This window comes from Ursus arctos, unplaced genomic scaffold, assembly GCF_023065955.2.
Source record: "Ursus arctos isolate Adak ecotype North America unplaced genomic scaffold, UrsArc2.0 scaffold_6, whole genome shotgun sequence".
NCBI classification, from domain to species: Eukaryota; Metazoa; Chordata; class Mammalia; order Carnivora; family Ursidae; genus Ursus; species Ursus arctos.
Window position 1 is genome coordinate 19,269,331 of NW_026623078.1, and position 22,356 is coordinate 19,291,686.

Below are 22,356 nucleotides of genomic sequence, written 5' to 3' on the forward strand. Positions count from 1 at the left end.
TTATGTGTTGATGAACCACACATACAAAGAGAGGCACAAGCGTTTCTGTTATCTTAAATAGAATTATAAGCTACAGGGGCGCCTGGGTGGCACAGCGGTTAAGCGTCTGCCTTCAGCTCAGGGCGTGATCCCGGCGTTATGGGATCGAGCCCCACATCAGGCTTCTCCGCTATGAGCCTGCTTCTTCCTCTCCCACTCCCCCTGCCTGTGTTCCCTCTCTAGCTGGCTGTCTCTCTCTCTGTCGAATAAATAAATAAAATCTTTAAAAAAAAAAAAATTATAAGCTACTTACTGTGTGATTTGCTTTTCTTTGTATTTTACAGTTTGTCTTGCAGATATTCTGAAGATCCAAAAGTGTGGGTCTAAAAAACAATAGCGGTATCTTGCGGATACTCTTCTTACTAGAAGTACAGTTGCTAGGTCAGAGGGTGGGCATGTTTTAAAGTTTGACAGACATGACCACGCTGTCCTGCAAAGGTGGATTGGGTTCTCTTTTGACCCTGGGGTGGGAGCGGACCTATTTTGCCAATAATCTTACTAATACCAGCTATTACCAGGATTTTACATTTTAATCAGTGTGGTAAAAAATTTAACAAAAAAAAGTAAAATTACTTTTTGTAGTCATTCGTTATACATTCTGCCATTCAGTCCTTCATCTCTTCAGAAATTTTCAGACTCTCGCCGAGATTCAAATGCAAGCCTTTTATTTAAATGGCCCTCTGAAGTACTGTTTCAGTATTTACATAGAACTTTATAATTTGTAGATTATCTTCTAATGCCTTCACTTTTTTGGACCTTTTATTAGAGGAAAAATTTTAAAACATACTAAAGTAGAGAGAATAGTAAAACGGACTCCTGTATACCTGTCATCCAGCTTCTGTGTTGGTTTCACTTCTGAGCGATGCGCCGCTCAGTAAGGAATCAGTTCTGTCGTTCCTCCCGTTCCCCAGCCGAAGGTCTGGTAGCTGGGAGCGCGGAGCCTCGGCAGTCCCCGGCGGCTGACTCCAGACTTCCCCCCATCTCCATTACGTTCATTGCCACTGTGGTTTCTTAGGTGATCTACAGGGTTAAACTCATCAGCTTTTCTTTAAGATTAATTAAAAAAATACATATACGTATTATCTTACCATCTGAAAAGTTACAAAGAGCATCAGTGATGGCTTTTTAAACTTGCTTTGTTGGGTTTTTTTGTTTGTTTGTTTTTGTTTTAGAAGCGACGTTCCAGCAGGCAGGTGAAGAGAAAGCGATACACGGAAGACTTGGAGTTCAAGATTTCTGATGAGGAGGCAGATGATGCAGACACTGCTGGGCGAGACTCCCCCTCCAACACCTCGCAGTCGGAGCAGCAGGTCAGCAGCCCTTCCGTGTGGTCCTCACGTGCCTTGGAGAAGGTGGGCTGGAGAGTTCATAGCTGGAAGCCTTGGACTCCGAGCCGGAGAACATTCATCCACTGTCGGCTAACGTGCTATCGGATAGTAGCTGTTCAGCAGTGTCTTTCAGAAAGCCCTGGTTGCTGAAATTTATTTTTATATAAGCCTATGATATGTACTGTGACACAGTTTTGGAGAATTAATGATCTGTGTTGAGGAAGAGTCAGAGCTAGGATGCAAGGAGGCTGAATTTACCTCTGAAGAGTTCAGGGCTGTAGCATCTGGGACTTTAATAAACCACTCAAGCTTGTCTCCTGCTGTTAGGCACCGTCAGAACCCCTTTATGAAATTACTGCCTTGTAGTACCCAGCAGGGCATACTTCATTCTCTGTGCAATGTAAATGATGGATAAAATAGTTTGTATAAAATATGGGTAGTGATGTAGGATTGATTATTGTAAAGATCTTTTTTTTTTTTAAATGCCTTTTTGTTACCATTACTGTACTTTAGTTAACAAACTGGTAACCCATTGAAAAGTATATTAAATGCGGTTTTTTACTTTATTTGGTAATTTGTGCTATGTTAAGTTGTTATATAACGTTTTATGTGACCAACATAGATATAAGCTGCCTACAATAACAGAATGATGAGTATATTTACCCCATGGGTATAGATGAGGAAAAGTTATATTTTTGACTGCTATCATGCGGAGATTATTTTCTCTTGGCAGCTGGAGTTTCTGAATGTTCTCTGGCTTTAGGGACCCATGCTAGTCCACGTAATTAAACCACATAATCGTGAAGTAATAAACACAGATCTTCCTTTTGCCTTTCTGGAGAGGGAGAGTCTTTTTCCTTTCAGTCACATTTCCCACTGGTGACTTTGTACCCAGTGATTTAAAGGGTATGAATTTAAAGGAGATGGATGTGCAAAGGGAATGATTTCTTATTTTTATAGCGTGGAATGAAATGGTTTCCATTTGGACTAATTTATTCTACTTTTTGTTTGTTTGGTTTTGGTTTTGTTTTGTTTTGTTTTTTTTAGGAATCTGTTGATGCAGAAGGTCCAGTGGTAGAAAAAATCATGAGCAGTCGTTCAGTAAAAAAACAGGTAAGCACCATCTGGAGTGATCCAAACCCACGGTGTGTGTCTGACTCTTAAATTATTTTTTGCTTTATAATTTCCTTTAAAAAATTCACTATTATAAAACAAAACTTCTGGTGATATTTCTAAACCTGTCTGATTTATTAGCCAAATATAAAACTTTGGGATATTTAGCCCCAGATGAAATTGAAATATAGCAATCAATGCTTTATTACCCCATTTAGAGTAGGCAAGAAACTCAAAAGTCGCCAAAGAAATGTATAGGGCTCTTAGAGTTATAGGCTGCCTCTTCCATAAATATTATCATAAAAATCATAAACATGAATTTACCTCTCATCTCCCCTAGGAAAGTTCCCTGCCTGCCCCCGCCCCTGCCCCCCACCCCAGGATGGAGGTTTATCATTTTAGTGAGTAGGTGTTTTCTCATATTTTTCATAATATTCTTCATATCCAGTTAAAATATTCATTAGTATCTTTTTTTTTGGTCAGTGCAAAGGTGAAATACAAAACTGTTTCCAGTGTAATTTTTTTTAAGGTTTTTTTTTTAAAGTCATCTCTACACCCAACGTGGGGCTTGAACTCACAACCCTGAGATCAAGAGTCACATGCTCCACCAGCTGAGCCAAGCCAGGTGCCCCTTCAGTGTAGTTTTTGAAGATAATATGACTTTCTTCAGTATGATTTCTTCAAAATTAGTCAAAATTTATATTGATCTGCAAAGGTACCTGTCACTAGTCTGATAACTTTGTCACTGAGGAACACATATCCTGTGTGACAAAGCAGTCCAGTAACACCGTATTTTCTCCTACTGATCGAGATTCCCCATTTCATCGCAACCATCTCCCTCTTGCCCATTTGGAGAAAATCCTGTATTTTGTTTGAAGAATTACATAGTCATCAAGATGCATCTCTGTATTCCAGCATGCAGTTTCCAGTGTCCCTAGAAAGTGGCATCCTCTAGATACGGGGTGTCTGTCTTTCAGCTTGAATCAATGTCAAATGCGGTTCTTTCTTTGTATTTGCTTTCCAGGTAGGTGGAAGTACAACCTCATTGTTTTGATATGTAAAATCAGCCTTTTTTTTTTTTTTTAATGTGAGATGTATGCAAAGTATAACTTCCCATTGAGAGAGTGGAGACACGGAGGAATCCGTGAGACCCCAGACTTATCAAGTAGGGGAACCTTTGGTCTTCAAATGCTACCGCCTAGAGACCCTTCAAAATGGTATTAGACCAGCAGGGCACTTCTCTTTACCTTTGTTGCCGTACTGTTTGCTTTTCTATTGTGTTATTCAGAGTGTGGATTTTTATCAGAATATACAACTCTGGTTCACATGAAAATAAGAATGACATGTCAAGATATTTTCAAACTGAGTATGGGGGATGGAGGGGGAGAAATGGAGTGGCTATCTGTTGACTCTTTGAACACGATGACTTCCTCTCTGATGAATTAAATGATAAGATGTCAACCAAATTTCCCACCTGTTCAAGCAGAAATGAGGACTATTTAACTCATTAGAAAGGTTGTATTTTTGTCCTGTAATGACTCTGGAACTGTTAATTTGTGAATTATAGATATATGGTAAATTTAAATACTTGACATGCCTTAAAGAATAATCCCCTTCACAGAATTGAAGTGACTTGTTGGAGTAAATAGCATGTGGTTTGGATGGGATGTATTAATTTTCATCCAGTTGATAGTGTTTCAGCAGGCATGCTCGGCAGGTTTGGGGGGTGCACGTTACAATTAGCTCTGTTATTCAGAGCGACTTAGACTAGGCATTATGTAGGACATTGCTTTTTCTCTCTGCTTTGCCCACTTTACTCTTTTTCTTTTCTCATGACCCTTAAGAGGTAGGTACCCACAGTTAAGAGTAGGTATTATTACCATTTACAGACAACCCGGGTTTGTTTGTTTGTTTGTTTGTTTATTTACTTATTTATTTTAATCTTTTTCTTTTTTTAAGATTTTATTTATTTATTCGACAGAGATAGAGACAGCCATCTAGAGAGGGAACACAAGCAGGGGGAGTGGGAGAGGAAGAAGCAGGCTCATAGCGGAGGAGCCTGATGTGGGGCTCGATCCCATAACGCTGGGATCACGCCCTGAGCCGAAGGCAGATGCTTTAACTGCTGTGCCACCCAGGCGCCCCAACCCGGATTTTTTTAATATAGGAGACTAAAAATCACTATTTTTATATGAGGGTGGAGTATTTGTGGGGTTGGCAGTGAATTTTCGGATGGAAAAGATGAACGGAAAAATGGCTCTGGAAGGGGAGGTACGTGTTGAGGTGTGATTTAAAGTAAGGGCAAGATGTGGAGCTCATTGAAGTGCTTGTACATTACTGGTACTTCATAAAGTACAGTTAAAAAAAAACCATCAGAACATTGTAAACATGAGCAGGTAGTAACATTTTAAACTGGTAATGTTCTTGAAATAGTTACTTTAGTTATCAGCTTTATTAACATTGGAGAAAAGTGTGGCAAATAGAAACAAAAGGAAATTTGAGATTTTCCTGTGGATTCTAGCTATGCCTGCTGGTCTGCGTCCTATTACCATGAATAATTGAAGAAGTAGCTGTGAGAAGGTGCCTTTATCTCCCTCTGGCAGCACTAGAGAAACTCGCTGTGAGCTCTCAGAGCCTACCCTACGCGGTGCTGACACATAGTGGGGACGCAGATAATGGCTTTCAGAGTCTGTTGAGCTCATCACTGTAGCCTGAGAAGCATTTCCCAGTGTGATGGAGTCATGCAGACACAGAGCTCATCTGGCAGAGCCTCCGTAATTCAGCGCCTCATGTTACACAGGGACGGCACAGGCCCATTTGTCGTTCTAAACTCACGTTCGTGTGTGTGAGACCCCGGGGAAGGGATGGGATGTAGATGACGCTTGTATTTGAACTTGAGGTAGATTTGAGAATGGACTTAGGATTGTACAATGGTTAATTCTTTTGTTTTCCACGTTTAGCCGGTCATGTAGCCCTTTCTGCTTGGAGCCATCTGTCCTTCGGGAATAAGAATTCAAATCCTTTTTGTATCAGAAGGTCAAACATGGTTTTAAAAGTGAATTCTAACTGTATTTCCTGGAATTCTTTATTTTTCTCTAAGTTATCCCATATATTTTCTTAAGAGCTAATTTTAAATTCCAGGGTATTTGTTTTAATCCTCTTCAGCTGAACCCTCTAATAACGACAACAAATAGTATGTGAAGCGGGCACAACTTTTCACCGTGTTTATCATGTCCTGTTTTCTCCGTGAGTGAACTGTGGTTTGGTGTCTCTGCTGGAGCATAGAGTAGGCTGCATCAGAAGTAGGAAGTGATTTGTACCTTTGCTTTAGTGATACCTTTATCAAGGTGCTTTCTCTTTCTGTTGTACATTATTTAACAACATTTTCCCTTTTGGCACTATAGTTCAGCTTTGTTTCTCCAGTGTGGCTGCTTAATTTAGTAAGAGAATGCTTAGGAAAGGTCATTCATTATATCAGGCTACAGGATTATCATTTACTGCATTGCCGTTGTAGCATCCAGGTGGCCAAAGGAGCCGATTTATTGTCTGGTTGAGGTTTCTGGTTCCTGTGAATGATGGGAACAAGTACAGCTTAATATGTTTGAAACTTTACATTTCATATGAATAATAAGGATTTTCATAGGCTAACTTTAGAGTCTAATGAAGAGATATACACGTCTCTTTAAAATATTCTATTGAACACATAAAATTACTTTAGAGGGCTCTCAAACTTAATAGTAGTTGTCCAGAAAATAAATTTGCTGGTTCTTCCTGTATGTGTGCTCATACATGTGCGTGCACATGCGTGCGTGTGTGTGCATGCATGTCCAGAAGTAGTGCTTTGAGTCAGTTATTCATTGGTTATGCCCATTGTAGAATGGTGCCTGAAAGTTGGGACGTGGGTATAGTTGTTGGGGCTGTTTCCCACTATTACAGAGGCTGGGCGAACTGCCATTTCGTGAATAATCAAAATGGTGTTCCTGAAGGCTTATGAATTCACATACTTTTGTTAATTGTTTTGCTGTTAATAAAGCAGAAGAGGTCAGCAGGATCGTATTTGTATGAAATAAAAGGTATAATAAAACAGCTCTACTTATAGTTCTAGGGGCAAGAAGGTGATCCAGTATGTGTGGGCACTTAATCAAAGAACAGGCTTATAATTTGGGACATCCAAAAAGAAATAGGCCCTGGTAGAATCCTACACCAGCTCCCAGTGCTACCATAGGAAGCCTTGGAACCTAATTGCTTCCCTTCAGACAGTACTAGACCCTCTTGTTAGGCATCTCCACAGCAGGTTCCTAGATAAATAGCTGATCGTGACAAGAAAATGGGTATTGATGATAATCAAGGACAGACAGTTGATGGCTGTGAGTTAGAGCTTTCTGGCACCAAGACTGAGATAGAATGAAAGCTATCCCTATTCCAGAGTTGATCCTATGTGCCTTGGTGCCCACTTAGAAATTAATGGCCCAGTGAGACTAGAATGAGATGGAAAACACAGTATAGGAGGAAAGATTGGGAAGAAGGAAATCAGGAAATAATAGAGCATAGAAATGATAAAGCTTGTTTGTTCGTTTGTTTTTACTACCTCAAAGATAATGTAATTTTGAAACACTGTTTCTGATTTGAAAGAAATATAGTTAGCATCAAAAGAGTAAAAACGGTAGACCAGACATTTGAATTCCATTCTAGGATTGAATTTCATGGTAATGCTATGACAGGTGTCAGAAGATCTAAGTTCATCTTGGTTTTCCCTTTACCCTGGTTGTATTCTGTCTTGTCTTGGCCTTTCTACTGGAATATCCAGTTCTGTGCAGAGATAATGCATTTCAAAATGACTGCTGAAACGTGTGAGTAGAAGGGGTAACATTGGGACTTGAAAAAAGTAAGGTGGGGGCTGGATAGATTGTCACTTGAATTGACTAGAATATATCTCTAAATTAATTCCGGGTTTATGTTGCTGGCTCTTGAGGGTATCTGGCAAACATTTCTTTTCATTTTGAACAACTGAAAGTTTGGGATATTGGTGGTGTTCTGTATATATTGGTTAAAAAGCTGTTTATGGTTATGACCATTTATAGGTCATTGGGTTAGAACCAGCTCTTAATGGGCTTTGACTACACTCTTGAATATACTGTCTTCTAATTGCTGATCTCTATGCAGGTAGAAAAAACAGTTTAAAATTTAGGTTTAACAGATACATGTGAGAGTTTTAAAGGAAAGTTTAAATTCACAATCTTTGATAGTAGCTTGAAGATTAGGGATCGAGGGAAATTGTAGCCTCTTTGAGCAGAGCCTGTGCCAGCCTGTCATCCAGTCTAGAAGTCTTTGCTCCTTTGTTTGTCCTCTGCCATGTTCCTACTTGCCTTAATTTTCTCTGCAGCATCTCTGAGGCGGCTTAGCCAAGTGTGACCCTCACGGCAGGCTTGGGTGCTCTTGTAAGAGTATAAAAGCAATCCCTAAACATCTGTAAGTGGTGTTTACGTTTTACATCCCTGATTTATCTGATCAAATGTTCCAGGAGAAAATTACATATTATGACTTGTTTAACAGTCTAAAACCAGAAGGAAAAAAATATTGAAAGAGGTACTTAAAATGTCATTTGAGCGGTATCTTCTGCACACACGGCAGTAGGTGGGATCAAGGGAGATGGTGTAGATAATCTTACCACCGAACTCTTGATTTGGCTGATGCGTATCCCGATTTTAACCTTACCTAAATGTAGTAGTTGGAGTGTTAATTTTATTTGGCTGCTATGTGTGTGAGACATCTTGTCTGAGAGATTTTAATTGTACCATTGAGTAAAACTAAAACTGTGAATTGTGATGCACTGATATTACAGCATAAGAACAAGGTTTAGTTTTATATGGTTTCTTGTTTAGAGTTATTAACTATATGGAGGAATAAATGTCTTTTAAATATTTTAAAACATTACAAAACCCACAATGTAAAGTTGCCACGAGGCAGCCAAAAATAATACATATGGCATTCAGGAGAGCAGTTGCTAATTGGCTGCTGCCTGAGAAAATGGTACACTTGGCGTCTACTTAACACTGTGGGTTTGGCAGAGAGCCAAATTTGGGGTCAGGTTGTTGTGAATGAAGCTGCATGTGGTTAGGGAGGAGTTAAAATGATTCATGTCTTAGAAGCTGGAGCACATCGAGTAGTGTGCATGGGCCTGAGCATGTTAGTCTCCATCTCCCCGGCCTCTTACCGCTCGCAACGTGCTCATCCTTACAACAACGTCCGGCGCTGCCTTTGTCGTTCCTGTTTTGTGTTCCTGTGGGAGTAAATCATTACTTTTGGAATATTCTAGTAGTTGGTTTTAAGCATGTGCCTGAAATTTTCTTTTGTTGCAGAAGGACTCTGGAGAGGAGGTAGAAGTTGAGGAATTCTATGTGAAATACAAAAACTTGTAAGTAAACTGTGATTTTTTGTGTGTGTTTTAATCGTGATCCCCAATTACCTAAATAAGGATTTAAAAAGTAATTGGAAAAATGAAAAAGTAAGTGGGAATTGGGAAATTTTGGTATGGTTTATTGAGCGTTTTGGAGGCCATTGCCTACTAATTTTTGTATCTGAAATTCCATGAATTTAGTTTTTCTGGAAAATGTGTAATTGGTATAAAAGTTGACTAGCTTTCATGTATAACCAAGAAATTCTTTTTGGAAGGGATAAAACCTCATACAATAATAGAAAAGTGAGTAAAGTAATATCTACCTGTCCTCTGCGAGTGCGTTTCACTCTGTGAGGCCTCTCTCCCTCCTCTGCCAGACACTTGAGATGAGATCACTATCAGGTGAAGGCTCTAGAAAACCGTGACATCATTCACATTTTGAAATGCAGTCAGCTGTGATTTTGTTTGTCTGTTTTGTTTAGTAGATTTGAATTGCATAACTTTTAGAAACCTGAATTGAAGGACACAGCGAGTCGTTGTTCCTTATTGTAGATGTAGGACTAGGTACATTTTGACAAGGCAGCGTGGTTGTGAGGATCAGTAGTCCTCCTGCTAAGGAAGTTTGCGGCCTCTTTCTAGTCTAAGCAGTAATCACAGAACAAGGACAAAAATCTTCATGGATGACGTAAAAATTAAAAATGTTCAAGACAAGGAACTCAAGTACCATGTTAATAGGTTCTAGAGTTTAAAGAGAGACTTTTGGGAGTTGCTATCAAAACAGCCTAAGAGAATTTACCCTACTCTTAGAAGGTGAAAGCATCGGGCCCGTGGTTTCTGTCATTCCCCCTTGTTGCCACTGGCAGTGGGTTAATAAACTAATAAAGTTCTAAAGTTCATTGAGCAAGACCCTTACCAAGTGAAAAGATGAAGAAGTCTCTTGTCAGTGTTATTGTGGGAGTTCAGTGAAATACAGAATACAGTGAAAAAAACGCTTGGTCTGGATTAGCTGGATGTTGTCATTGTTTTGTACTTAGGGCACGGTGAGTGTGCCCATGTGGCAGTTACACATAGGACGTAGTTTCTTATACAGTTGTTTGAGGGAAGTGTCAGGATTGGTAAGGAGGAGATAACTACGTAAGCCAGAGAGAGTTCTCTGGTAGATTTATCCAGTCAGACATGGAGCAAAGAAGTTTAAGTATTGATTCCCACAAAGCGGCACCACTAGGCAGACACCCGTCCAGATCAGCATGTGGAAGTGGGGCGTCAGGGGCTTGATTGAGTCGTGACAGGTCAGGGGAGGCCAGTCATCCTTCGTCGGTCATGTGAGATGAGGCAAACGGAGTTCTCCAAAAGAGCTTTTCTGTCTGATATTATTGAGTTCTAAGGGAAATTAAAATTTCCATAAAATTAATAGTTTCTGTTAACCTTCAATTTTGACATAACTTCAGATTTACAGAAAAAGCGCAAAATGATATAAAGAATTCCTGTTTTCCTTTTTGTAATTAAAAAAGTATCTTCTGGAAAGATATTTTTGAGACTATTAAATGTGATAATGGTTGCTAAGTAGTAATTTACTAATTCCATCACCCATTCTAAATGCATTAGTTGAGTTTCCATCGTAAGGGAGAATTTGACTTAAATTTGCTTCTTTGTAGCTGTGTAGACTTGCAGAGTCTTATTTTATTCAATGGGCCATAATTCTTTATCATATCATTATTTACTTTGCTCACATTATCCAAGATTTGGCCAGTGGAAGCCCCTTCAGGCTGGATCCTGTCTACTTTTGCCTTGTCCCCATCCTTCTTTGAGCACTTCCTTACTTTCTGGAACCAAAGGATATTCCAGACATACCTTGTCATTTCCCTCTTTAAGTCCTGGAATAGGTTCTCTCTCCAAAGAGCCTTCATTGTTTCTATTGGAGAATGGCATTTAGAAACCACGATTTGCATACTAGGTGTGCTCATTGCTGCAGGGGAGTCAGCGCTCCTGGGGCTTCTCTAGGTGGACCCCCTCCATATGTCTCTGCATGTGCATGCACGTGTGCGTGATACATGTTACATGTACACACATATGTTACACATACACACATACCTCTGTGTACCTACCTATCTACTTAACAGTGATGAAAATCAGTGCCTTTGTAGCAGCAGTTTGGGTTTTATTTCAACAGCACCACAGGGTTCATTCAGTCCTTTCCCCTTCCAATAGTAATGACTCCCTTTTTCAACCATGAGAAACGTGGCTCTTATTATCCCTAATATATTTGCTTATTTGTCAGTCCTAGAATATACAGGAAGTGTTTTCCAATTTACTAGACCATATTTTTGTGAAAGAGAAACCTACCAACCATAAAGTTCATTCAGCACGTAGAATTTTTTGTATTTACCCAAAGGGTTTTTAGAAGCTAAATACTTGGTTCAGAATTTCCTTAGGTTAGTTCTTCTCCCCCTGCCCCCTTTCAGGGTAGTTCTGTTATTTATTTGATACTCACTTTGGTCTTTAGTTTCCGTCTGTATTGTATTCCATTTTAGCACCCCACCATTCATTCTTTCTTTCTTTCTTCCTTCCCATTCCCTCCCCTCCTTTCTTTTTTCTTTTCTTTTCTTTTCTTTCTTTCGTTCTTTCTTTCTTTCTTTCTCTCTTTCTTTCTTTCTTTCTTTCTTTTTCTTTTCTCTCTCTTTCTTTTTTTAAGATTTTATATGTTTATTTGAAAGTGAGAGAGAGAGAGCGCAAGGAGGGGGAGGGCCAGAGGGAACGGGACAAGCAGACTCCCTGCTGAGCAGAGAGCCAGGCACGGGGCTCCGTTCTAGGACCCTGAGATCATGACCTGAGCTGAAGTCAGACACTTAACTGACCGAGCCATCCAGGCACCTCAGCTACCCACCATTCTTGTTAATCTTACTTATTTTCTTTTTTTTTCAAATTCATGAAATATTCACATGGTTCAAAAGTCAGAACTTTACATAAGGGTACTCAAAGACACGTCATTTTTCCCTTCCCTTCCACCCCATTCCTACTTACCTTCTCATTAATCCCAGATTTATCCTTTCTGTAATTTTTGGCATGAACATGCAGATAACATACATAAGTATATTTTTGGTGAGCTTGTGTAAATGTATATACATAAAAATATTTTATATATATATAAATATTATTTTCCCCTTCTTTCTTACATATAAAAATAGCAACTGTCGGTACACATTTGTACTTTGCTTTTTAATAATACTATATTTTGGAAGTTATTCAATATCAATCCATAAGGTCATCTTCTTTCTTTGTTACTGCTGTGTAGTACTCCACTGCATGACTGTACCGTCACTCATCCAACCAGTCTCCTATGTATGTGGGCATGTAAATGGCTTCTGATATTTTATAGCTACAGACAGTGTGACACTATATATTCTCAAGCCTGTATATTTTCAAATTGTTGGAGGCACAATTTGAGGGTGAATTCCTAGGAGAGGGATTGCTGTATTCAACAGCAAACATATTTGTAGTTCTGTTAGGTATCGCCACATCCCCCTCCATAAGGGGATGGTTCTTTGCATTCCTACCAACAATGTAAGAGACCACCTCTTTCCCTACAATCTTTCCAAAGTAGTGTGGTGGTTTTACTTTTTGTGAGAAATTGTATTTTGCTTTAGTTTTTTTTTTTTTTAATTTGTGAATTAGAACATCTTTTCATAAATTTAATGACCATTTTTATATTTTCTTTTGTCAGTTGTGTGTTCATGTCTTCCGCCCATTTTTCTGTTGTGCTTCCTTCAATTTTTAAGAGTGAGACAATTTTACATGTGGGATATTAGTCCTTTTTCTGTGTTTTATGTTGCAAGTATGTTTTCCCAGTTTCAATTGTCCTTTGGCTTTATATTTTTATTGCACTGTAAATTAAATTTTTATGTAGTTAGATTTATTAATCTTTTCTCTTATTGGATATGGCTTTTAAGCCATAGTTAGAAAGCTTTTCTGTACCCCCAGGTTAAAGAGGAATTTGCCATGTTTTCCTCTAGTACCTGCATGGTCTCATTTTCTGTGTACAGGTGCTTAATCCACTTGGTGTTTATTCTTGGGTATGGTATAAAGTACAATAATATTTGGTTGTTCCAATTTTATACTTTTGCAAATATTGTTGTTCTAGTACCATTATTAAAAAGTCCATCTTTGTCCCAGTGATTTGAGATGTAACCCTTATCATGTACTAAATTTACATATTTATTTGGAAATATATTTGTACCTTTTTTTTTTTTTTTTTAAGAGAGAGAGAGCAGGGGAGGGGCAGAGGGAGAGAGAGAATTTCAAGCAGGCTCCGCACTGGGCTTGATCTCATGACCCTGGGATCCTGACCTACGCTGAAATTAAGAGTTGGTGCTCCACTCAGGCGCCCCTGTACCATATTTTAATCCTTTGGTCTGCCTGTCTGTTCATGAGCCAATAGCACACTATTTTGCTTTTATAAAGGCTTTATAGTGTATTTTAATTTCTGGTATCTCTAGTTTCCCCTAAAAACTTTCCCTTTTTAATCTTTTCTTGGATGTTCTTGCATGTTTATTTTTATATATAAGTCAGTATTAACTTGCCTAGCACTGTTGAAATGCTTGTTTATATTTTATTTATATTTATATTGTGTTACATTTATGAATTTATGATTTATGACATTGAGTCATGCTATCTAAAAATAAGGATGTCTTTCAGGTTGGCTTAACTCTATTTTTGTGTCTTTTAGAAGAGTTTTAAATATTTCCTTATATAAATTTCACACATTTTTTTTGTTAAATTTATTGCTAAACATTTAATCTTTGTTGATAACATTAAAGAGGTTTTCTCTATTGTTGTATCTTCTAACTGGTTACTGTTTGTGTAAATGGAAGCTATTGACTTCTGTACGTTAATTTTATACCCTGCTACACTACTAAATTATTTCATTTTATTATTTGAATTAGTTTTCTAATTGATTCTCTAGGATTTTCCAGTTATGCAATCATATCATTCACAAATACAGTTTTATTTTTTACTTTATTATTTATTATTTATTTATTATTATTTATTATTTCTTACTTTATTATTGCTCCCCTTGTTGTTTTCTCTTGTCTAATAACATTGGCTAATGCCTCAAATACAATATTGAATAATACTGGAGGCAGTGGGCATCCTTGCCTTCTTTCTGATCTTAGTGGAAGAGTCTGTGGCTTTTCTCCAATTAGTAAAGCAGAGTCACTATCCAAAAATTTCAGCCCAGTTTACAACGAGAACAGTGAGACTGATGCTGGTGTCTGCCTCACAGCCACGCCAGTGGTGCTTTAAAGGCATGTGGACCTCGGCAGAGACAGAGTGTTGACTTGCACCCATGCCTTTTTTTGTCCAATAAGTAGACTAGACTAGGTTATTTTTATAATTTTGTTTTGCGATAATATGCAGTAACAGTATTGCATATTACTTACTGGAAATTGGGAAGGTACTTGAAAGTAGAAAAGAAAATACTTGCAAAATCTTACCACCCAGAAAATATCATTATTAACATATTGATGCATTTTCATCTAGTCTCTTTTCTCTGTGTGCGTCTGTGTACAGGGTTTATGTCAATTCCTGTCCTATCAAGGCATATGTATTTAAAGTCCTTATGTCCCTCAGTCAGTTGTAAAAGGACTAAATCAGTCCTACCTTTTACATATTAGACTTTACATAAATATAAATGATATGATACTTAATATCATAAGCCTTTCCCCTGTCATTAATCATTTTTGACAGATTTTAGAATGGCTGCATAATTTCCAGGAGTAGTAGTACCTTGATTTTGAAATAGGTACGTATTCAGGCACCTCATTTCTTTTTAATGTCATCACCAGAAAGAGAAATAAGAGACAGTCCAGGCTATCTGGGGCAGGGAGAAAATGATGGTACAAAAGAATATTGAAATAGCAAACCAAAGAATGTCAAAGCTACTGTAAAATATTAACCATATACCTGTGAGTCTCAGGGAAGTAAAAGGGAGGGTGAGAGTGTTCACGTTGAGGTTAAAGAGAACACCTGTGCTTGGAGCAGGCATGGTGAGTCTGAAGAGGAGGGGACTTGCCCAGTGCGAGGACCAGATAGACAGTGGGGAGTGACAAATTCACAGGGATCCAAGAGACGTCATTTCAGAGCGCCTGGAGGAATGAGGCTGGAAGGGCAGAAACTGACCAGGGACTGGTTGGGGCATGGGTGTTCAGAGAGCAGGTGAGGGTTCTTTTCTCTCGGATTGCTCTAGAAGGACTAAGTCATGTTTACCTTTGCTGTTTTTAAATCTGAATTCTCTTAACTTGATGAAAACCTTTTATTTCTCGATTAATGATAAAAGGCTCAAAATGTAAATTCATAATTAAGGCCACCCTGTAGTGCTAATTGTTTTGTATTGAAGTGTAATCCATTCACTTATGAAAACAGCTTGTTAGTAGGTTCTTTTCTTTTTTTAATGGGAGGTAAATAAGAGAGCTGGAGGCTCAGGACGGAAGACAAATTTCAGGCACAATTGATTTTTTTTCTTATTCTCAAACATGAATAATTGTATCGAGTGTTGGTCAGCAGCCTCTATCAGTAGGTAAACTGCTTATTTCGTTAATTATTTAGTTGATTTGGAGGGAATATTAAAAGATTATTTTCTACATGTTTCAAATATATTATTTTATTCTTTTAGCTCTTATCTTCATTGTCAATGGGCATCTGTAGAAGATCTGGAAAAAGATAAGAGAATTCAGCAAAAGATCAAACGGTTTAAGGCAAAGCAGGGCCAGAACAAATTCCTTTCAGAGGTATGAAATACCCAGTTCATTTTCTTAAGTAGTAACCTTGTTAAAGTGTTCTGAGTTTTGAATTTTAGTTTAGCAAATTACAAAGAAAAACTAGTTTCCCTCATTTGGTGCTGTTACTTGCATATCGGTAACTGGTTATTGCTAACAAAATTTGTAAACAGGAAATTTCTCATTCTTCCTGTTGCTTAGTCTAGAAGATACTGGTCCTTATGATATTATGTGGAAATACGATGGTATCATTAAAATCTTGTAATGAAAGTACAATTAGCAGATGGTGAAAAAAGTTTGTGAATAAAAGTTCTATTAAGATTTAGTGTGGTAAAGCCTCTACAGTAAGTATTAAGTACAATTTCTAGAATCTAAGGTACTTGTATTAAGGAAAGTATGTGGCAGATTTCTTTTGTTCAAGTTAATGTCCGATTACAGAGTTTCCTAAACTCATTTTTACAAATGATGTGCTGTGGTATAGTGGTTGGTATAATGTCTTTGCCTGTGCCCCTTTATCCTAAGTTATTGGTGATAAAGGTAACCATACCTAGGGCAGGGAAGGAAATCTGCATTTTTCTAAAAGAAATGCCAAGTTCCCCTCCAACGTACCTGATTGCATTAAAAATGCTTTTGCAGACTGCTTAGTGGGGTCTCTGGACTTTTGCTCACCAATTTGGTTTCACTTACAGCCTCAAGAAGATAAAAGAGAAACCTTCACACTGAAAGATTAAACTTGCTGATTTATTAGTTTTCCTCTCCATAAAGGAGTTAACAGAATGTAAACTGCAAAGAAGTGTGAAATTTGATGCAAAATAATAGCTGTTTAACAACCTACTTCACACCCCTACCTGTTTTTGGACATGGGGTAGTGGGGATGGAAGAGTCTTCAGTACTTTATGTCATAAAATCCTTATAATCTCAGGTGACAAAACTGTGTTCTCCTAGAATCTCATTTCCATGCTCCCAACGGGCAGACTGTAAAGTTTGTATTAGATGGGTGATTGGGGGGTGGTGGTTTTATTGGACATATGTCTGCATCACCACCTTTCCTGATCTGAGTATTTAGCTTCTTTGCAGTGCAGTAATTAACACTGAGGGGAATGGAGTTACTCACATGTGACTCACCTCACCTCTCAGAGAATATTTAAGTGATTTTTTTTTTGAAAGGGCAGTTTCTAAGAAATACCATAAAATCCTATTTTTTGTGCCCTTCTTAATGAAACTGAAGTTAAATGTTAGTGACATTAGGCAAGTTGAAATCATTAGCTTTCTTTTAGAAAGAGACACCATATGTTCTGTTGACCTTTTCTCTGTGGATCAGTGTAGGGAGAAGGAAGGAGTGCAGTGGTAGCCCCCCCTTCCCATCCTTAAGTTCTGGTTCTGTTTATGAAATTTATTTAGACTCTGTTTGCTGGTGTCAGGTGCAATTTAGGGATTTGTACCTGGCCGTAGCTATGTAGTCTTATCTATTTGGGTCTATGTATGTGAATAACATATATCACAATTGAAATACATTATCTTGAGTGGTAACTTGGCAACTAGAAATCTTAAATTTTGTTCCAAGTGGAAGTAGCATAAGCTCCAGCCTGAAAAGATGATCTGAAGGCAAGCACAAAAGGATAGCAACTTCCTTTTTCTCTTTCTCTTTTACACACACAGACACGCACACAGATACACAGTCACGCACACAGATACACAGTCACGCACACACGCACACACGCCCTGTTCCGTAGACGGTCCTGGTTTCAGGTGTTCCACGGTTCTGCTTCTCTGAGGTTTTAAATTATGACTGCTTTTGCATTCTTTGTTTCACCTTAGGCGCCCTTATATGTCCACTGCAACTAAAATCTTTGTTTAAATTGGAAATTGCATCACATGCATGATGGCACAGATTACTCACCAGAAGGATGGAAGTGTTTAGGAGTAAGGTTAAGGATTTTAATTCTTCAATGAAAGCTGCCGTTTAAGAACAAGGTGTCTTAAAAGGAGCTCCTATCATCAAAATCTAGCTTATGGAAAGTTTTCAGTGTTCCAACTGTATATGAATAATGCATACATATTGTGTACCTAAACCTAGAAGCTTTGACAAAGCCAGTGCTTTTTAACATTTTAAATGAACTAAACATTTCAATGAGTTTTTCCCTTACTAATCAACGCTGTGTTAGGGCCCGAGGCATTTAAAACTCATTTTTGTATTTCTGATTTTTTTTTTCGTAATTCAGAGTTCAAAGGACCCAAACCAGACGTTTTAAATGGACACAGTAGCCCAGAGGATGTCTGCTATCCTTGAGCTGACTGTGACCAAACAGCTTATCTTTTCAACCTGCAATTTAGAGGATATGAACGGTGTCTAAGTGACTTCTAATATGTCTTGCAAAAGCCTTTTAATGCAGTTACATTACTGATAAATTCATCTCTAGGAGCACATAAGAATGTGTCTTCTGTTTTCTGACTTGCCTGACTCTGACTTCTTTAAAGTGTGGCATAATCTGTAATTTCTCTTTGAGCCATGTTCTATTACTCTATTCTTTTATAGGAGATAACTTTGCAAGCAAGCTAGTATTATTTTACTTTTATAAAGATTGTTAATAGATTGGCTAAATAACCCAATTATTTAAGCCTCATTTCTTTATCCTTAATATTTTTAGCCAGATGCTCTATATTCAGTACAAATAAATCATTAGAGCACTTAGATTAACGGTAATACTGTATTCAAATGAGATACTAATATTGATTGGTGAAGACGACCAGACACCCTAAACTATTCTTACTAAAATAGGAAATTCACTGGTTTCAGTGTTTTTAGCTTTGGAATAGCATTCGGTAAATGCTGCTGTAAGGCCTCAGACAGCTCCAGTAGTTATGAGACTCCAGTAGCACTTACTGTGCGTGGCTCTGAGTCTTTATTGCAAGCTGTAGTTTCAAGAATGCTAAATGCATTGCATGCCATAAGCCTTTTGGATTGCTCATTAGTGAATTGTAATTTCACACTTCATTTAAAATATTCTTAAACATTCTCTCACAGTAAAAAGGTTTCACACAGTAATTAAAAGACCCAGTTAACAAAGTCTGAGAAGTCTGATTTCCTCATGGGGAATGATTTTGCTAAATTGTAGCATTTCAATTAATATAATAGAATTTGCCAAATATAAATTTTATTTTGCTGTGACCCAAAATATTATTGCCTGGTGAAAAGTGAAATAACGTTTACTCTCGGAAATTAAATAAACATTTTAACTTTTTTTTCCTTTGGTACAGATTGAAGATGAGCTTTTTAATCCAGATTATGTGGAGGTTGACCGGATAATGGACTTTGCACGTAGCACAGATGAACGGGGAGAGGTAACAGAAGATCATTTGTATTATGGGGCAGTGACTCAGACGGCTTATGTGTGTTTACAGAGAATGATTATGGAATCCTAGATCTGGTCCTGGTCAGAGCCTTGGATCGTGACACGATTGGTCTAAATTTAACTGAAACTTATTGACTGACTATTAGTTTTAGGACCTAAAAATAGCGCTAAATGTGCTCTTTGTTTATTGTGAGAGCTTTTTAAAAAGAAGTCAGTTTTCAATATGAAACAAATACATTGGCATTTTACACAATTTCTGAATATGATCAATAAAGAAGTATTCAATACAGTTTGGTATAAACCCAGTATGAAGCACAAATTTCCCGTATATAATTAAGAGTGCTCTTGTAGCAGAATGGAATTTAATGTTACTTAACATTGTACATCTTTAGTGAAGTTGATGAACCTCATTTAATATAGTGCACAGAGGACAATGTAAAATAATTCTTTTTATGAGATCTTGGCATTTCTCATGTTGCTTTGCAAAACACTGTGAGGTTGTAAAGGCCAATCAATTAGGGCAGTGAGAGTGAAGACAAGGCTAGTGCCTTCCTGAGCATATTGTCTCAGTAATGATATATGCACCCACCATGAATTCTTTCATTCCTGGCTGCTTTGTGTAAATTAAGTTTTATATAAAATGTTTAGACTTGCTTATCTAGTGAGAGTCTGCAGTGAACTCCCATTTTTTTCCAAACGCTGTATCATGAAGTCCATGATGTTTCAAGGACCACGTCTGTAATGTGATGTTCACTTTTCTAGCTTTACTTAGCTGTACTTGAAAAAAATTGTTTTATCACATATTTATGTAGTACAGTGAATGTTTTTAACATCACAACCAGGTCAGTGTACCTTAGTCTTGAAAGTGAAGGTTGACAACCCAAGTTTTTTCTAGAAGAAAGACAAAGGAAATCCTATTGATCTGCATTACTCAAAATATTTTGTTCTCCCATCTATGAAAGCTCACTTTATTTTTTATTTTTTTATTTTTTTAAAGTTTTAATTAAATAATCTCTACACTCAACATGGTGGGCCCCAAATTTACAACCCTGAGATGAAGAGTTGCATGCTCTTCCGACTGAGCCAGCCAGGCGCCCCTCAAACGCTTTATTTTAACGTGATTGGGTACAAACAGTACCTCTCTCTTTAAGAAAAAGGCAGAAATACTAATAAATTCAAGCTTGTTTCTCGTTCTTTAAGAAACTAGCCGATAATGTAAATATACTATGGTGATTTACCATATAAGTCTGAATCAGACACCTGATAAATGATTTGATCAGATAATAAGGCTTAAATTAAGCTGTGTTATTTACAGACTGTTTCTTTACATTTTTGGGCTTTTGAACACAGCAGTGAATTAGATAAAAATTAGCTTGTTCTGCTGATACCCAGTAACATTATTTCCAGTTTATGCTTGATACTGTTAACTAGGAATGACCGTGTAACAGTTGCAGTTTTAAATAAGCTTCTACCAACTCATTCTTACTGTTGCTGGGGTAGTGTCTATCAATAAGTAATGTGTATGTGTGTGTTTTGATCAAATGAATCCAATTCTAATTTATTTAAACCTGGCCCAGCCTGTGACTCACTACCTGGTGAAATGGTGCTCCCTGCCTTATGAAGACAGCACGTGGGAGCTACGGCAGGACATAGATCAAGCGAAGATCGAAGAGTTTGAGAAACTCATGTCCAGGGAGCCAGAAACAGAGCGTGTGGTAAGACTTGGCTAATGGTGAAGGATTTAATTTGAAAATAGCATGGTGGTGTGGTCTTGGAGAAACCACTAATGGGATTTACTATATTTGAAACAGGAGCGACCTCCTGCTGATGATTGGAAGAAATCGGAGAGTTCCAGGGAGTACAAAAACAATAACAAACTCAGGGAATACCAGTTGGAGGGAGTAAACTGGCTACTTTTCAATTGGTACAACATGTATGTAAAGCATGTTTTTCTTCACTTTTAAGAAGCCTATGGCTGTTTTGCTTTGTAGTCATTGAAAATATTAATCAAATAATGTCACGCTTTAATCTCTAATAAGAACTATGAAAAACAGCCAGGATTGGAAATATGCTTAATATTTATCCAACAGACATTAATACAGAGATACTGGTAGAAGTATGTAGAAGTAATTTTTATGCCTTAGAGGATTTTGTTTGAAAATGTATTTTGTTGAAGAGAGAACATTTGAGATCCGCATTTGTGATTATAATAATATATGTTCTAAAAGAAAGCAGTGTGTAATACCTGTACTTATTAAACTTTTCATGTTTTATTTCCTTCTTAAAGGCGAAACTGCATTTTAGCAGATGAAATGGGTTTGGGAAAAACTATCCAGTCCATTACATTTCTCTATGAGATATATTTGAAAGGAATCCATGGCCCTTTTTTAGTAATTGCCCCATTGTCCACAATCCCCAACTGGGAAAGGGAATTCCGTACCTGGACAGAGTTGAACGTGGTTGTGTATCATGGGAGTCAAGCTAGTCGTCGGACCATTCAGTTGTATGAAATGTACTTCAAAGATCCCCAGGTAAAACGTCACAAATAGTATTCTTTATGCCTATTATGTATGTTTTAAGGTACTGGATGTTAAAATGGTCTCAGACATTTTGGGGGAAGGTCTGGATTTTATAAAATTGAGAAATTTGCTTTAGATTCCTTACCCATTTGTGTTATATTTTCGAATCTTATAAATAACAGCTATTTTGTATAGCTTTGGTTGTTCTGATTATCTGATAAGAATAAATGAAATGTTTTTTACCTTGGGTGACTATGGAAAATCATTTAATATTTTGATACACTAATTGGTTTTATTTTGCAAGCCTAAAAAAAAGCTAAACAAAAAATGGTGTTATTAAATGTAAGTGGAAAAAGTATTTTGTTAAACTATTACTAGAAGTAAAAATTAATTAGGCATGCAATGTTGAGCAAAATACACCCAAAGGGAAGAACTTCTGCTCTGACTCTTAGTAGCACTTAGTATAATTTTTTACTTATTCTTGTTACCTGTATACAGTTATTCTATGATACTGACAGTGAAGCATTATAAATGACAAGGAAGAGTAGTATCTGCTAACATAATTTTAAGTTGTAGGTGATAAGTAGACGTCCTATTACTGGAAATAGGACAGAGTTGCGTTTTATAGGTTTGCTTTAAGTATAAGATCTACAATTAAATACTTCAAGTAGAAAAATATTGAAATCTATTTTGGTATTTATCTCTAGATTTGAGAGATGGTTATAAGTTCTACCTTAAGTGAATGTGTTTTTTTTTTTCATTTTAGCACTTCAAGACTAAAAAATAAGTTACAGAAGTAAAAAAAAAAAAACCGAATGGTTTTAAACAGTAAAA

At 37.4% G+C, this 22,356-nt stretch overlaps 1 protein-coding gene across 3 annotated transcripts in view; it reads left to right on the forward strand.

The window, feature by feature from the left end:
- Window positions 1-22,356, forward strand: part of CHD7 (chromodomain helicase DNA binding protein 7) — a 189,096-nt gene that overhangs the window by 119,481 nt on the left and 47,259 nt on the right. For all 3 annotated transcript variants that reach the window (XM_026516429.4, XM_026516431.4, XM_057307689.1), the window contains 8 exons: window positions 1,212-1,349; window positions 2,415-2,480; window positions 8,840-8,895; window positions 15,548-15,662; window positions 18,909-18,992; window positions 20,581-20,718; window positions 20,815-20,936; window positions 21,291-21,534. In XM_026516429.4, coding sequence (XP_026372214.1) covers window positions 1,212-1,349; window positions 2,415-2,480; window positions 8,840-8,895; window positions 15,548-15,662; window positions 18,909-18,992; window positions 20,581-20,718; window positions 20,815-20,936; window positions 21,291-21,534 — 963 coding nt within the window. The remainder of the gene's footprint in view (window positions 1-1,211; window positions 1,350-2,414; window positions 2,481-8,839; window positions 8,896-15,547; window positions 15,663-18,908; window positions 18,993-20,580; window positions 20,719-20,814; window positions 20,937-21,290; window positions 21,535-22,356) is intronic.